Source organism: Chiloscyllium plagiosum, chromosome 3 (assembly GCF_004010195.1).
Source record: "Chiloscyllium plagiosum isolate BGI_BamShark_2017 chromosome 3, ASM401019v2, whole genome shotgun sequence".
Taxonomy (NCBI): Eukaryota; Metazoa; Chordata; class Chondrichthyes; order Orectolobiformes; family Hemiscylliidae; genus Chiloscyllium; species Chiloscyllium plagiosum.
In genome coordinates, this window is record NC_057712.1 from 131,178,605 (window position 1) to 131,195,684 (window position 17,080).

Consider the following 17,080-nt stretch of genomic DNA (forward strand, 5'->3'; position numbering starts at 1 on the left):
TTTCCAGCATCTGCAGTCATTGTTTTTACCTCGTTGATTTTAACCCTACTGTGAATCCTCTTGCAAGGATGCCTGCCTTGAAGAAGTTTTCCTCCTCTCTCTACAAGAATCTCAGGGAGTCTCTCTCTCATTGCAACTCCCAGGTCATTTCCTCAGCCTCCTCTAGCTTATCTCTCCATGCTTCAGGCTCTCTGCCTTTATTCCTGATGAAGGGCTTTTGCCCGAAACGTCGATTTTGCCTGTCCTCAGATGCTGCCTGAATTGCTGTGCTCTTCCAGCACCACTGATCCAGAATCTGGTTTCCAGCATCTGCAGTCATTGTTTTTACCTCTGAGACAGTCCACTGGTTAAAACCTGACAACTTGAAAATGCCCCATGTATCCCTATTGTTTGTTTTTTGTCTGTTAATCAATCCTCTATCCATTCTAATATATCATCTCCAAATTCATGATTGCTTATCTTGTATATTAAACTCGAGTGGTACTTTATTGTATCTTTCAGAAATCGAAATGTACTACATCTACCGCTTTCCCCTTACTTAACCAACTAGTTATATCCCCAAAAGTCTCTAAATTTGACAGTCTTGATTGTCTATTTGTAAAACAGTGTTGATCTGTACAGCGTGTCCTGAATGTGTTTTTATGTTACATGGATCCCAGGTGCTTGTCTATTGTTTTTGAGACTTGTCATCACCATGTTCTATTACCTAGTCTTTGACTGGAGTAGATTTTTTGGTTGCTGAGATTCATGTTGTGATTAAATGATGAATCATTGCTTTGTTGTTTCTTCTTATGTTGTTCTCAGGCCTATGAGCTCTCCACACTGACGGGTACCCAGGTGCTGCTGCTGGTAGCTAGTGAGACAGGACATGTATATACCTTCGCCACAAGAAAACTGCAGCCTATGATCACCAGTGAGACAGGGAAGGCATTGATCCAGACCTGTTTAAATTCTCCTGATTCACCACCGCGTTCTGATCCCACGACGGACCAGAGGATGAGTGCCACAGGATTTGAGGAAACCGATCTGACGTATCAGGTATCGGAGACTGACAGCAGCGGGGAAAATAAGGTAAAAATCAAAACTATTATTATTGTAAAAATAACAAGGGACCATGCAGTGAATGGTCCCTATAATGTCCAGCGAATGTGATGTAGCAGTGCTGAGGGACAGGCCAGCAGGTAATCAGGTGTTACAGAAAGATCAACAATATCTTTGTGTTCAGAGTTGTTTTCTCTCTCTGTAGGCTAGCAAAGGTGACTTTGGTTAGAGCCCAGCAGATGTTTCAAACTTCCGGAAGTCCTGGGTTGAATCCTAGACCTCAATGGTTGTCAGCAAGTTTAGGGATGATACACACCACATCGTAATGTGAGCTCACACGGTTGGTTGACAGCGATGTAATCAGAGAGCTCCTTTTTTTAAGCTGCAGACTTTCACTCGTTAGAAATGAGAGCATTGCTGTGCTTTGTAGAGAGTTAGGACACCAGGTTGATGCTAATCGCTCCCTCTGGATCTTCTGACATCTCAGCTATATGAGAATCCTACAAGCCAGTTGGTGGATGTGTACTAATACGACAGCAGCCTTTACTTACATTTTGTTGCGCTGTGCTAGAGCATAACTTTTACTATGTTTGAACATCTTTATGCTGAGAGAGAAAATACTGACAAGATAGGTATGATCCAGAGTTGTGAATATCAGAGGTGGGAACAGATACTGGGAGTAACGTGGCATTTAGAATTATAGGCCAATTAACTTGTACCATCACTCTGTGCCAAGATAAATGCTTTGAAGTTGGATTTGTGAATTGCAATGCTCTGGCTGCCTTCACCAATTTAAGAAAGACTTTCTGCTGGGACATTGGGACTGATTCCAGTAAAGTTTGGGACCTGTACAGACCAGACACTAGTTGCAGTTGTATACAGGTCAATCTATACCCTTGCCTGGTGATTTTAGTCAATCAGAAGAGTAGATTTTTGGCAAGAAAAGGAGCTAATAGGATGTGTTCAGGACAGTTTTTTTTTTCAGAACAGCAAGTTCTGGAGCTGACCAGAGAGCAGGCTATACGAGACGTGGTGTTGTGAAATGAGAGAGGATGAATGGATGAATGACCTCTGGAATCACCAGAGAGGTATTACTGAGCAAATTACTGGAGCTCTGGACTGGTAAATCTTCTGCTCCTGATGGACTCCATCCTAAAGTCTTGAAAGGAGTGGCTAATGTGATAAAATTCCCTAGACTTGGAAGATCCCATGAGACTGGAAGAGAATGAATGTAAGTCCTTTACTCATAAGGGGAAGGAGGCAGAAAGCAGGGAGTTATGTTAGAGTAAAATGTTAGGTGTTATAGCTAGGCACTTGATTAGTTCGAAGTGGAAGGACTTAGCCAAAATGGTCTTGTAAAAGGGAAATTGTATTTACCTACTTTATTCACGTCCTTTGTGAAATACCTGTTGAGGGTAAAGGGGATAGAAATAGATGAACTGTACTTGGATAATCATGCAGAAAATAAAGGATCATGATGTAGGGAGTTAGCAGATAGACTAACAGGAAACTGGGGGGAGGTGATGGCCTAGTGATATTATTGCTGGACAGTTAATGCAGGGACCCAGTATTATTTTGGGGACCTGGGTTCGAATCCTGCCATGGCAGATTGTGGAATTCTGAATTCAATAAAAATCTGGAATTAAGAGTGTAATGATGACCATGAATTCATTGTCGATTGTTGAAAAACCCCATCTGGTTCACTCCTATCCTTCAGGGAAGGAAACCGCCATCCTTACCTCATTTGGCCTACGTGTGGCTCCAGACTCTCAGCAATGTGCTTGACTTTTAATTGTCCTCTGGGCAATTAGGGATGGGTAATAAATTCTGCCTCAGCCAGCAATACCCACATCCCGTGAATGAATAAAGAAAACAAAAGCAGAATATGTGTAAATGATTTTGTCGGATTGGCAAGATATAATGGGTGGCACAGTGGTTAGCACTGCTGTTTCACAGCACCAGAGACCCAGGTTAGATTCCCGCCTCAGGCTGTGTGGAGTTTGCACGTTCTCCCAGTATCTGCGTGGGTTTCCTCCGGGTGCTCTGGTTTCCTCCCACAGTCCAAAAATGTGCAGGATAGGTGAATTGACCATGCTAAATTTCCCGTAGTGTTAGATGAAGGGGTAAATGTAGGGAAATGGGTCTGGGTGGGTTGCTGTTCAGATGGTCGGTGTGGACTTGTTGGGCTGAAGGGCCTGTTTCCACACTAAGTAATCTAATCTAATAATGAGTAGTATGCCACAGAGATTAGGGCTGAGGACTCCATTTGTTTTCCCAGTTATGTAAATTACTTGGATGAAGGGATTGAACAACATAAAGCTGCTACTTTTCCACCTGTTTCATCAGCAAATTTTAAGTTGTGAAAGGATGTGAGGTTACAAAGTAATACAATAGGTTACAATAGTAAATGAATGGACAAGGATTTGGTAAATCAAGGGTCAAGAGTGTGATGCTGGAAAACAGGAGGTCAGGCAGCATCCATGAAGCAGGAGAATCGAAATTTCGCGCGTAAGCCCTTCGTCAGGAATTAGTAAATTAAGTCCAGCAAGGAAAAGAATGAAATTATCCATTTGGTAGGAAGTATAAAATACATTTCTAAATGAGAAAGATTGCAGAGTTCTGATTTCTGTGCATTAATCACAGAAGGTTAATATGGAAGCACAGCATGTAAAATGCAAGGGGAGTTGAAAATAAAGCAGATTATGGTTTACAGTGCACTGGGGCGATCACGTCAAGAGTATGTGAACTGTATTGGTCGTAAGGAAGGATGTGAATGCATTGGAAGTTCAGACAAGGTTTACTAGACCTGCTTGGATCAAGACAGTTGTCTTCTGAGGAAAGCTTGAACAGGCTGGGCTTCTCTGACTTTGAGGTGACGACTAAAGCACAAGTTCCTGACTCTGTTTTTGACAGGATAGATGTGGAAATTGTTTCCTGTTGTGGGAGAATTTAAATTTGGACTGTGGTTTCAAGTCAGGTGTCAGCCATTTGAGACAGAAGTTCTTTTGAGTGTTGTGGGTATTTGAAATTCTCTTCCTGAAAAGATGATGAAAGCAGAATGTTGAATTGTTTTAGGGCAGAGGTGGATAGATTTTTGCAAGCAAATGGGATGTTGGGCAAAGCTATAGCTGAACAATGGGCTGACATCCAAGAGTAGATAGTTTGAGTACAATCTTTCCACAACAGTGATTTAACAAATCCTGAGCCCATGATTGTCGAAAGAGAGTACGTTGAAATAGATAGAATGGGTATGTCAGATGTCAGGTTGCCATATGACAGACTGAAAACAAATTTTAGAGGATTAGTGGAGGAAAATGAGGAACAAATGATCTGAGAAGAGACTGGCAGCTAGCATAAAACAACATGTAAATAGAAAAAAGGGTGGTCAAAGGAGGTATGGGGTTGATTAAGGGCCAATAAAGGGCACTTAGAAAGTATTGATTTAGTGTCGCAGCCTTTTGTATCCAGATCTATCTTAACGTGGAAGAATATGATGCCAGAGTCATATTGAATGAAGTGGTAATATTCAAAGCTTGAGAGAAGATTTGTAGCTCGGGTGCTCGTTGTTGTGGTTCTGTTCGCCGAACTGGGAATTTGTGTTGCAGATGTTTCGTCCCCTGTCTAGGTGACATCCTCAGTGCTTGGGAGCCTCCTGTGAAGCGCTTCTGTGTTGTTTCCTCCGGCATTAATAGTGGTTTGTCTCTGCCGCTTCCGGTTTTCAGTTCCAGCTGTCCGCTGCAGTGGCCGGTATATTGGGTCCAGGTCAATGTGTTTGTTGATAGAATCTGTGGATGAGTGCCATGCCTCTAGGAATTCCCTGGCTGTTCTCTGTTTGGCTTGTCCTATAATTGTAGTGTTGTCCAGTCAAACTCCTGTTGCTTGTCATCTGCGTGTGTGGCTACTAAGGATAGCTGGTCGTGTTGTTTCGTGGCTAGTTGGTGTTCATGGATATGGATCATTAGCTGTCTTCCTGTTTGTCCTATGAAGTGTTTTGTGCAGTCCTTGCATGGGATTTTGTATACTATGTTGGTTTTGCTCATGCTGGGTATCGGGTCCTTAGATGCTGCCTGACCTGCTGCGCTTTTCCAGCAACACATTTTTCAGCTCTGATCTCCAGCATCTGCAGTCCTCACTTTCTCCTCTGAGTATGGGTCAAACGTAGGCAAATGGGACTAGTTTAGTTTGGGAAACCTGGTCAGCATGGACAAGTTGAACTGAAAGGTCTGTTTCCATGCTGTGACTATGACTCGAAGTCATGAGTGTGATGGAGTGCAGACACGAGTGTGCCTGGATGAGTGCAGTTCCAACACCACAAGATAACTGCCACAATCCAGGACAAAACATCATGTTTGACGAGCACCTCATGCACCATGATTATACTCACTCCCTTCACCAATAACCTCAGCAGCAGCAGTGTGTACCATCTACAAGATGCACTAAAACAGTAAATGGAGGCTCCTGACAGCACTTTCCAAATCTGCAATCCTAAACATCTTAAAGAACAAGGCAGCAAATACATGGGACCACCAAATACCTCTCCAAATCACTCACCATCTTGACTTGGAAATATATCACTGTTCCTTCAATGGCACTGGCTCAAAAGCCTGGAACTCCCTCCCTAACTGTGTGACGGATGTCCTATACTATCCACAGTGTGAAAGTTTACTCTCCTATATTTTAGCCAATTTCATATCTATGCTGCTTTTGTTTTTGTTCCATGGGGGTTTAAACTTCACCCACAATTCTGTTTTGTGGAAGCTTTAAAAAGTTGGGCCTTTGTAAGTCAATGTAAACCACAAACAGCATTACTGTCATCAATCTGCCCCTTACTAATTATCTTGCTTGAGGTTTTAAAACACTCACAAATCAATGCTGAAATCTTTACTCAACATTTGTCCAACTGCCTGTTCCAAATTTAAAATTAGGAATCTTAAAACTAAGCTGCTATAAGTCTGACTTGCTGCGCTTTTCTAGCAACACATTTTTCAGCTCCATACTCTTCTAAACCTTTCAGATTAATGTACCTGTCCAAATATCTTTTAAATATTGTAACTGTACCCACATCTACCATTTCCTCTGGCAGTTCATACCACATACAAATCACCCTCTGTTTAAAAAGTTGTCCGTCAGGTTCCTTTTGAATCTTTCTCTTCTGACTTTTTAAAAATATGCCCCTTAGTTTTGACCCCTTCCTCCTTTCTCTTCCCCCTCCCCCACCTCAAATGAAAATACCTTTGCTATTCACCTAATCAATGCCACTCATGATTTTATAAACCTCTATAAGGTCACCCCCTCCGCTCTGTTGCTTCTGTAAAAGAAGTCACAGCCATATATAGGTGTGTGATTGTCAAGGTGTGTGGGTGGGGGGGGCAGGGTTGCTCAAAACTAGGGGGCATATTTTTAAGGTGAGAGGAGACCTGAGAGGCTACATTTTTTGCACTAGTTTGTATGTGGAATTAACTTTGGAGAAAGTGGTGAGTGTGGGTACAGTCACAGTGTTTAAAAGACATTTGGATAAGTACATGAATAGGGAAGGTTTGAAGAGAGGTGGGCCAAATGCAGGCAAGTGAGATTAGTTTAGTTTGGGAAATTTGGTTGGCACGGACAAATTGGACTGAAGGGTCTGTTTCTGTGCTGTACGACCACGAGACTGGGAACGCCTACACCATGTCCTTTTAAACATGACTTGAGCTTCTAGTTGCCTGCCACTTCAACACACCACTGTGTTGCCTGGCCAACATCATCTACCTAGGTACCTTTCAGGACTCAACATTGAGTTTAACAGGTTCAGAATGGGGACACCCTCTTGTTTGTTACTTTCTCCAAATCTTTGCATCTTGTTGTGTACAGACTACTTTATGCACAGCCAACCTATTTTCAACCACTTATATTTCTCATTAGTACCCTCCTAGCAATTATCTCTCTTGGCTTATCTACAGTCTTTGTTTACCTATCCTCTTGCTGTCCAGCCCTTTGTTTGTGTTTCAGATTTCCAGTTTCTGCAGTCTTTGTTTACATTAGTACCCTCCTAGCAATTATCTCTCTTGGCTTATCTACAGTCTTTGAGCTTTTGCCCGAAACGTCGATTTTGCCTGTCCTTGGATGCTGCCTGAATTGCTGTGCTCTTCCAGCACCACTGATCCAGAATACAGTCTTTGTTTACCTATCCTCTTGCTGTCCAGCCCTTTGTTTGTGTTTCAGATTTCCAGTTTCTGCAGTCTTTGTTTATTTTGGCATTGTCTTGCCTCTCTGGCTTTCTCAAACCTCATTTGGTCCTCGTCTCTATTTATATCTGTTTCTGGTTTTTCGGCCAATTCTGTTTTTGCCCTCCATTTCTTCTCCAGTTGGCAGCACGTGACTGTTGTATTAATGTGCACAATTCATTGAAGCTGGTTGAGAGAGTGGTTCATGAAGTGAATGGGATCCTGCGCCTTATAGGAAGTTATATAGAGTCATAGAGATGTACAGCATGGAAACAGACCCTTCGGTCCAACCCGTCCATGCCAACCAGATATACCAACCCAATCTAGTCCCACCTGCCAGCACCCAGCCCATATCCCTCCAAACCCTTCCTATTCATATACCCATCCAAATGCCTTTTAAATGTTGCAATTGTACCAGCCTCCACCACTTCCTCTGGCAGCTCATTCCATACATGTACCACCCTCTGTGTGAAAAAGTCGCGCCTTAGGTGTCTTTTATATCTGTCCCCTCTCACCCTAAACCTATGCCCTCTAGTTCTGGACTCCCCGACCCCAAGGAAAAGACTGTCTATTTATCCTATCCATGTTATTTATCAAGATCCTGTTGTAATCTGAGGTAACCTTCGCTGTCCACCACACCTCCAATTTTGGTGTCATCTGCAAACTTACTAACTTGACCTTGTGTTGTAACTTGACAAATTGGTAAGTATTTGGAGTGGACTGAGGAAGCCTGTCCCACATAGTGATCAGAGCAGGTAACTGTGTCTTACTTGAAATTGGCAAACTGGTATCAGAATCGCTCAATGAATGACAGACCCAGTGTCTGTTTAGTTCCCTGTCATCCTGGCAGAGTCCCAGTCAGTGTTTTTATAGTAAATGTTTGCAAAAAGCATGACCAAACATTGAGAAAGTGAGGTTGTTAAGCTGCAGCTGTTGTCTTTGATGAATTTTGTATTAGGATTTTATAAATCCTACTGCTTTCTGTCTTTAGTTTCACGTACTTCATTTCTTTCTTCTAGCCATCCCTGATTTCTCCAATACCTGCGCCTTATATTGTGATACTGTGACTACAGTTTGACATTGCATTCTGGTTGAGGTCTTATTGCCGTTTTGTAAACTCTGCTGGCAGACTCTCCTAATTGATCACACTGTGTACATTAAACAAACAAAAAAGAACTGTAAATGCTGGAAATAAGAAACTAAATCATCCCTATTTAGAAGAAGGATCATTAGACCCAAAATGTTAACCCTGCTTTCCTTCCATAGATGCTGCCAAACCTGAGTTTCTAGCAATTTGTGATTTTTGCTTTTGATCATGTGCACATTGACTGTGACAAGGCATCAGTTAGACTCAAGTACTTGTCCATGTACGACATCAGAAATGGGAACGGGAATAGGCTGTTTGGCCTTTGAGCCTGCCCTGCCGATCAATAGGATCATGACAAATCTGACATTCCTCACATCCACTTTCCTGCCTTTTCCTCGTAACCTTTGATTCCCCTGCTGATCAAAAATGTATCAATCTCATTCTTAATATACATAAAGACTCGACCTACCCAGTTGTCTGTGTCAAGGAGTTCCAAAGTCACTCCACACATTGAAAAGAAATTCCTCCTCCTCTCAGTCTTAAATTGGTGCCCTTTTATTCTGAGACGGTGCCCTCTCGTACAAGACTCTCCCATGAGATAAAGGATCCACTCACCACTTACCCTGTCAAGCCCCTTAAGAATCCTGTAGGTTTCAATGAGATCATTTCTCATTCTTCTTAATTCCAGTGAGTAGGATCAATAACTACTTCAACCTTTGTTCATAAGACAATCCGACGTACCAGGGATCATCCTAGTGAGCCTTCTCTGAACTGCCTCCTATGAAATGATAGGAGAATCAAAACTGCTCACAGTATTCCAGATGTGGTCTGACAGAACCTTGTCGAGTTGCTGCAAGACATTCATACTCTGCTTTAATCCCCTTAAAATAAGGGCCAACATTCCATTAGCCTTCCTGATTACCTGCTGCACTTGTTAGCTTTCTGTTTCATGCACATGTATCACTAAGCCCCTTTCTGTTTAAACTCTAAATAATTTAACCTTGTGCAGCAATCTTCATTTTGAGGGGAAACAATAAGGCGTATCACTTGTATGTTGGTGCTGTGGAAATCCTTCACATTCCGATAAGACAATCTTTGAAAATCCACCTCCCATTCTACACATTTCCTGGGAGTCTCTCTCCTTGGCTTCTTATCTATTTGGATCTGTTGCTACTTTCATATAGTGGATTGTGCTGTTGTCTACTTTAAGATGCTCTAGGTTTGCCTCTGCCTCTGAGCTCACTTCTTCCAAGACTCCAACCACCCTCCGAGGACCCTTTTGCCTGCCTCCATAACGCCCCATTCACCTGGACACACCATGCTAGTCTATTGCCCGCCCTTGATCTCCATTTCCAACTGCTGCCATGACATAGACCGCCTCAATCTGTCCACCCCACTCACCCACTCCAACCTTAAGTTCTTTTACTCCTGAGGTTCTTCTACACTTGGTGCAACTGCAATACACCAACATGTGTGAACAAGCAATCAAATTTATTAAGCACAGTCCAGTACAACCTAGGTAACCCTCTTCACAGACATGTGAAGTCAGGTCAAAGTGAGGCTCTGAACAAAGAAAACACAGCTCCTTTATATAGGTCAGTTAGCCATGCTTGCACGCGCACACACCCCGGCCCCAAACCTCCAATGTGGCACTCCCTCTTGACTGGTCCTACCTGTCCACCTTCCGTCCCACCCATCCACTCCAACCTCACCTCCGAGCTGTCGCTTTCACCTGTACGTTCATTTACCTATCACATTCCCAGCTATCCACCCCTCCCATTTATCCCTCAGCCCACAAGTTTCATTCCTGAAGGACTTCTAAGATGCTGCCTGACCTGCTGTGCCTTTCCAACACCACCCTCTCCATTTTGATCTCCAGCATTTGCAGTCACTTTCTCCTTGCAGTTGCTGGAGTTTGAGCATCCTTTTATAAAATATGATCTTTTCCCAGAACCTATATTCACAATGTCAATTATCTGTTGTAATATGTATACTTGTGTAATATGTGACATGCATTAAAAATAGTGAGGCTGTACTTGTCTTTTATCCTGGTTATTTCCAGCTATGTGAATAAATGTAGGCCATTCAGCACCTGAAGCTTGCTTCATCATTCAATAAAGTCATGGCTGATCTAATTGGAATTTCATCCACATTTCTGTCTACCCTGATCGCTTTTCACCCCTTGCTTAATAAGCATCTGTTCATAAAAACCGAAAGAACTGCAGATGCTGGAAATCAGAAACGAAAACAAAAATTGCTGTAAAAACTCAGCAGGTTGGGAAGCATCTGTGAAGAGAAGTCTGATTTAATGTTGTAGGTCCAGTGACCCATGCTTAGAAATATCTGTCTATCCTTGCCTTAAAAGTAATTAGGAACTCTGCTTCCTTTACCTTTTATAGGAAGAGAATTCTCAAGACATTTAAACCTCGGGCATTTTGCCTAATTCTATGTTCAGATCTGAGTTTAAACAGTGACCCCTACATCTACCTTCTCTTTAAGAGAAACCACGCTTTCCACATCTACCTTGTCAAGCTTCTCGGGATCTCAAATGTTTCAGTCAAATTACTAACTGTTCTAAGCTCCAGCAGGCACAAGTGTAGTTTGTTCAAACCGCTAAGGCAATCTGGTCATTCCAGGTAATCACTTTGCAAATCTTCTCCACATTGCTTCCAACGCATTTACATCCATCCTTCAATTACAAATATCAGAAGTGCACAGTATTCCTGATAAGTGATGGCATGCTATTGGCTTTCCTAAATACTTCGATACCTGAATGATATTTTTCACTTCATGCACTTGGATACTCAGATCCATCTGTATCTTAGCTCTGAAAGGTCATTCAGATAAAATGTTGCTTTTCCATTCTTCCTGCCAAAATGGGCAATTTAACATTTTCTCACAAACACCATTTTCCAAATCTTTTCCCACTTTTTTGTAGTTTCCTTCTGTCCTCTTCACAGCTTAATTTTCAGTTCATCATCCTGTCATCAGCAATGAATAAGGTTTTTAAAAAAAATATTTTGGAACCCTTTACAATAGCTGTGTGTGGGAATTAGTTTTTGGACTGAGTTATTGTTGATGTGGAGGGGTCAGAAAGAACAAAGAAGAAAGCCTCTGTTAGGATGGAGGCCAGGGAGATTAAGTAACAGATGTAATGAAGTAAATTGCAGGACTGAATGGTAATGGGCATTATAAAGAAACATAAGATTTTGTCCAAATTTACCATGAATGGCATTTTATCGTGCAATATGAATACAAGATTGAAGGTATGAAGGAAGAAAGAAAGCTGACCTATCAAAACAAAAAAGGGAAAATTAGAATTTCGAGGTAAAGGTGTCCATGGGAATCGATCTTGCAATTTAAATTGAAATCTTTTCGCATATACCTTTGTAAGGAAAGTACTGTGTTACAAACAGATTCCAAATTTGAGTAATTTTATAAACCGTTTTATTCATGTATTTCATTTCTCACGTTGTAAGAGTTTAAACTGAGTTGAGTCATGTTCTTGAAATGCAATCTCTGATTCTAATTGCTACAGCTTTTTAAGATCTCTCAAATGTTCCAGTGTAGGATTTGAAGAGTTGTCTAACTGTGTTTGTACCTTGCAAACCAGTGACTTCTGCAACCAAGGAGGATGAAGGCTCCCAGTTGGTTCTACCTTAATTATACAGAACTCCTATTGCTGTTCAATGCTAGTTTTCTTTCTCTTCTACCCTTGTTTCTAATGCAGGGAGCTGTTCACCTCTAGTTCTTCATCAAGACTGTAAAGTATCAACCAAAATGCACATATTTACATTGATTAGCCACCCTGGCACCAGTCTCGAAACAAATCTGAAATGCAAATAAAACCACGTGTTTCCTTTTTTAACGCAACATAAAAATACAAATCAGACTTTAGGTCAAAGATGGGTTTTTCTATGTTCAAACCTAAATTTCCTAATAATGTACCTTCATCTCCCCAAGTGGCTTTTATGCTTTATTCAATGTTCAAAATTACTTTCTGGTCTTCAAAAAAAGTCAGGTCTTCACGGGAGTAAAAACCAAAATCTATTTTTTCTCCACATAGTTCCCAAATAACAATATTATAAACTGTCAAACTGTGTCCCTAATTTTAGTGTCTCTCTACATGCATAGACATGGAAACAGCAGGTATCCAGTAAAAGATACTCTTTAACCTTCCTTCATAAAGGAAAACCTTTATCCTAGGAATTAGTGGAGTGATCCTTCTTTCAACATCGTCTTATGTGGTTTTTTTTTAAAGTAAGGAGACCAAAGCTATAAGCACCACTCAATGGTCTCAGTATGAGCCTGTATCACTGCAGCAGCACTCCCATCTTTATAGTTGATTCCCCTTTACAATAAGTGATTGGTTCCACTTCTTCCTAATGACGTGATTTATCTGCATACTTGTTTTGTAACTCTTACTTGAACGCTCAGACCCATCTGTCTGCAATCTCTCTCTATGGTTTAATAGCTTCTCAGTGACAGGATGACTAGAAAAGCGATGTGGGGGATTTGAGGGATTGAATGCTGCCTTCTGTTGCACAAGACATGAAGACTATCTAAATAAGTTGGAGATCTCTGACCTTCTGTAGATAGGAAGGTGGGAAAGAAGTAGGCAATTCAACTCGACCAGTTCTGATGTTCTGCTTAATACAGTGATGGCTGATTGAACACTTCAAATGACTATTACCCACGATTCCCCTAATTCTTTTTCACCATTAGTAATCAGAAATCTATCAGTCTCTAGCTCAAACATATTCAAAGACTGAATTTCCACTGAAAGATTGAGTGAAAAACAAATTCATCTTGGTCTTAACTGGCAATCCCCTTACTTTAAGTTGTGCCTCTTGGTTTGAGATTCCCCAACCAGGGAAATACCTGTATCTTCCCTACCTGTCCCTTCAGCTATATTTTGAGTTTGTGCAATCCCCTCTAATTCTTCAAAACTCTACAACACCGATCTGGTTTCCCTAATATTTCCTCATAGGTCAGTCCTATCATCCCAGGTGGTCTGGTGCGGTTTCATTGCACTATGTAGAGCAATGATATCTTCTGAGGCCCTACAATGGACCTGCCACCATCATCTCCACTGCAAACCTGCTCACAATGTGGTCTAACCAAGATCCTCTACAATTGATGTAAGACATCACTACACCTGTGCTCAAATATTCTCAAAATAAATGCTCGCATTTCATAACGTTTCATAATATCTTGCTGTACTTGCACCTTAGCCTTTAGGAGCTTAGTGTCACAGAGTCATAGAGATGTACAGCACCGAGACAGACCCTTCAGTCCAACTTGTCCATGCCAACCAGACATCCCAACCCAATCTAGTCCCACCTGCAAGCACCCAGCTCATATCCCTCCAAACCCTTCCTATTCATATACCTATCCAGATGCCTTTTAAATGTTGCAATTGTACTAGCCTCCACCACTTCCTCTGCCAGCTCATTCTGTACACGCACCGTCCTCTGTGTGAAGAAGTTGCCTCTTAGGGGAAAGATATAAAAGAGACCTCTCACCCTAAACCTATGCCGTCTAGTTCTGGACTCCTCGACCCCAGGGAAAAGACTTTGCCTATTTATCCTATACATGCCACTCATAATTTTGTAAACCTCTATAAGGTCACCCCTCCGCTTCCGACGCTCCAGGGAAAACAGCCCCAGCCTATTCAGCCTCTCCCTATAGCTCAGATCCTCCAACCCTGGCAACATCCTTGTAAATCTTTTCTGAACGTTTTCAAGTTTCACAGCATCTTTCCGATAGGAAGGAGACCAGAATTGCACGCAATATTCCAACAGTGGCCTTACCAATGTCCTGTACAGCCGCAACATGATCTCCCAACTCCTGTACTCAATACTCTGACCAATAAAGGAAAGCATACCAAATGCCGCCTTCACTATCCTATCTACCTGCGACTCCACTTTCAAGGAGCTATGAACCTGCACTCCAAGGTCTCTTTGTTCAGCAACACTCCCTAGGATCTTACCATTAATTGTATAAGACCTGCTAAGATTTGCTTTCCCAAAATGCAGCACCTCGCATTTATCTGAATTAAACTCCATCTGCCACTTCTCAGCCCATCTGGTCCAGATCCTGTTGTAATCTGAGGTAACCCTCTTCGCTGTCCACTACACCTCCAATTTTGGTGTTATCTGCAAACTTACTAACTGTACCTCTTATGCTCGCATCGAAATCATTTATGTAAATGACAAAAAGTAGAGGGCCCAGCACTGATCCTTGTGGCACTCCACTGGTCACAGGCCTCCAGTCTGAAAAACAACCCTCCGCCACCACCCTCTGTCTTCTACCTTTGAGCCAGTTCTGTATCCAAATGGCGAGTTCTCCCTGTATTCCATGAGATTTAACCTTGCTGATCAGGTTCCCATGGGGAACCTTGTCGAACGCCTTACTGAAGTCCATATAGATCACATCTTCTGCTCTGCCATCATCAGTCTTCTTTGTTACTTCTTCAAAAAACTCAATCAAGTTTGTGAGACAGTAGCAATGTCACCTCATTATTTAATTCTCTCCAGTTCCATATCGTGACCACACATAACACACAGCACTGACCTGGAGCTATAATCGCAGCTCCATTACTGTCACCAAATCAAAATATTGGAGCTCCATAACAGCACTGGGTGTGTGAGCCCTACAGGGACCATAGCAATTTGATGGGAGATGAACATTGCTTGTTGGCCAAGCTAGCAACATCCATGTCCCACAAATGGATAATTGTTTTGTTAGAAAGTTAGTACAGATTGAAGTTGGGGCTTTGTTGGAATAAAGCTTGTGCATTTACCTGGTGTGCTTTTGGTCTATATCCTCTGTGCAAAGTTGGTAACTCTTGGATGTTAGGACAAAGTGAGGTCTGAGGATGCTGGAGATCAGAGTTGAGAGTGTGTTGCTGGAAAAGCACAGCAGGTCAGGCAGCTTCCGAGGAGCAGGAGAATCGATGTTTCAGTCCGGAGCCCTCCTTCAGGACTGAGGCTGGGACCCTCAGGGATGGAGAGATAAATGGGAAGGGGGTGGAGCTGGGAAGAAGGTAGCTAAGTGCAATAGGTGGATGGAGGTGGGTGTTTAAAAATGTGTTGCTGGAAAAGCACAGCAGGTCAGGCAGCATCCAAGGAGAAGGAGAATCGATGTTTCGGGCATAAGCCCTTCTTCAGGAATGAGGAGGGTGTGTGAAGCAGGCTAAGATAAAAGGTAGGGAGGAGGGACTTGGGGGAGGGGCGTTGGGAATACGATAGGTGGAAGGAGGTTAAGGTGAGGGTGATAGGCCGGAGAGGGGGTGGGGGCGGAGAGGTCGGGAAGAAGATTGCAGGTCAAGAAGATGGTGCTGAGTCTGAGGGCTGGGACTGAGAAAAGGTGGGGGGAGGGGAAATGAGGAAGCTGGAGAAATCTGCATTCATCCCTTGTGGTTGGAGGGTTCCTAGGCGGAAGATGAGTCGTTCTTCCTCCAGGCATCGTGTTGCCATGGTCTGGCGATGGAGGAGGCCAAGGACCTGCATGTCCTTGGCGGAGTGGGAGGGGGAGTTAGTGTTGAGCCACGGGGCGGTTGGGTTGGTTGGTGCGGGTGTCCCAGAGGTGTTCTCTGAAGCTTTCCGCAAGTAGGCGGCCTGTCTCCCCAATGTATTGGAGGGTGATAGGTCAGAGAGGAGGGTGGAGCGGGTAGGTGGGAAGGAAGATTGACAGGTGGGACGTGTCATGAGGACAGTGCTGAGCTGGAAGGTTGGAACTGAGGAAACTGGTGAAGTCCACATTGATGCCCTGGGATTGAAGGGTCCCGAGGCGGAAGATCAGGTGTTCTGCCTCTAGATGTTGGGTGGTGAGGGAGTGGCGATGGAGAAGGCCCAAGACCTGCATGTCCTCGACAGTGGGAGGGGGAGTTGAAATGTTCGGCCACTGGGCAATGGGGTTGGTGTGGGTGTCCCGGAGATGTTCTCTGAAGTGCTCCGCGAAAAGGCGTCCAGGCTCCCCAATGTAGAGGAGAGCACATCTAGAGCAATGGATACAATAAATGGCTTCTGTGGAAGTGCAGGTGAAACTCTAATGGATGTGGAAGGCTCCTTTGGGGCCTTGGATGGAGGTGAGGGAGGAGGTGTGTGCAGGTTTTGCAATTCCTGCGGTGGGAGGGGAAGGTGCTGGGAGAGGAGGGTGGTTTGTTAGGGGGTGTGGACCTGACCAGGTAGTTGCAGAGGGAGCAGTCTTTGTGGAAAACGGATAGGGATGTGGAGGGAAATATATCTTTGGTGATGGGGTCCATTTGTAGATGGTGAAAATGTCGGCGGATGATGCGGTTTATGTGAAGGTTGGTGGGGTGGAAGGTGAGGTGTGATCAGGTAGCTGTGGAAGTCTGTGGGTTTGGTTGGGTGTTTTCAAGGCAGAGATTGATTAATTCCTTGAGAGATCAAGAATTTAGGGCTATGGGGAAAGTTCAGGTAAGTGGAATTGAAATAGCCATCAGCCATGATTTAATTAAGTGGACTCCTTCGGCCGAATGGCCTCACTTCCACTCCTTTGTCTTATGGTCCTTTACAAACCCACCAACTCCCACAGCTACCTGGATTGCACCTCCTTCCACCCTACCTCCTGTAAAAATGCTATCCCGTATTCCCAATTCCTCCACCACAACTGCCCCCAGGAGAACGGGTTCCACTACAGAACACACCAGATGGCCTCCTCCTTTAAAGACAAACTTCTCCTCCCACGTGGTTGAAGATGCCCTCCAACGCATCTCATCCAC

General features: G+C 43.3%; 1 protein-coding gene across 6 annotated transcripts in view; it reads left to right on the forward strand.

The window, feature by feature from the left end:
- The window catches only part of LOC122548552 (serum response factor-like), a 109,565-nt gene that overhangs the window by 16,091 nt on the left and 76,394 nt on the right, over nucleotides 1–17,080 (forward strand). For all 6 annotated transcript variants that reach the window (XM_043687354.1, XM_043687350.1, XM_043687348.1 and 3 more), the window contains exon 3: nucleotides 805–1,071. In XM_043687354.1, the coding sequence (XP_043543289.1) occupies nucleotides 805–1,071 (267 nt within the window). The remainder of the gene's footprint in view (nucleotides 1–804; nucleotides 1,072–17,080) is intronic.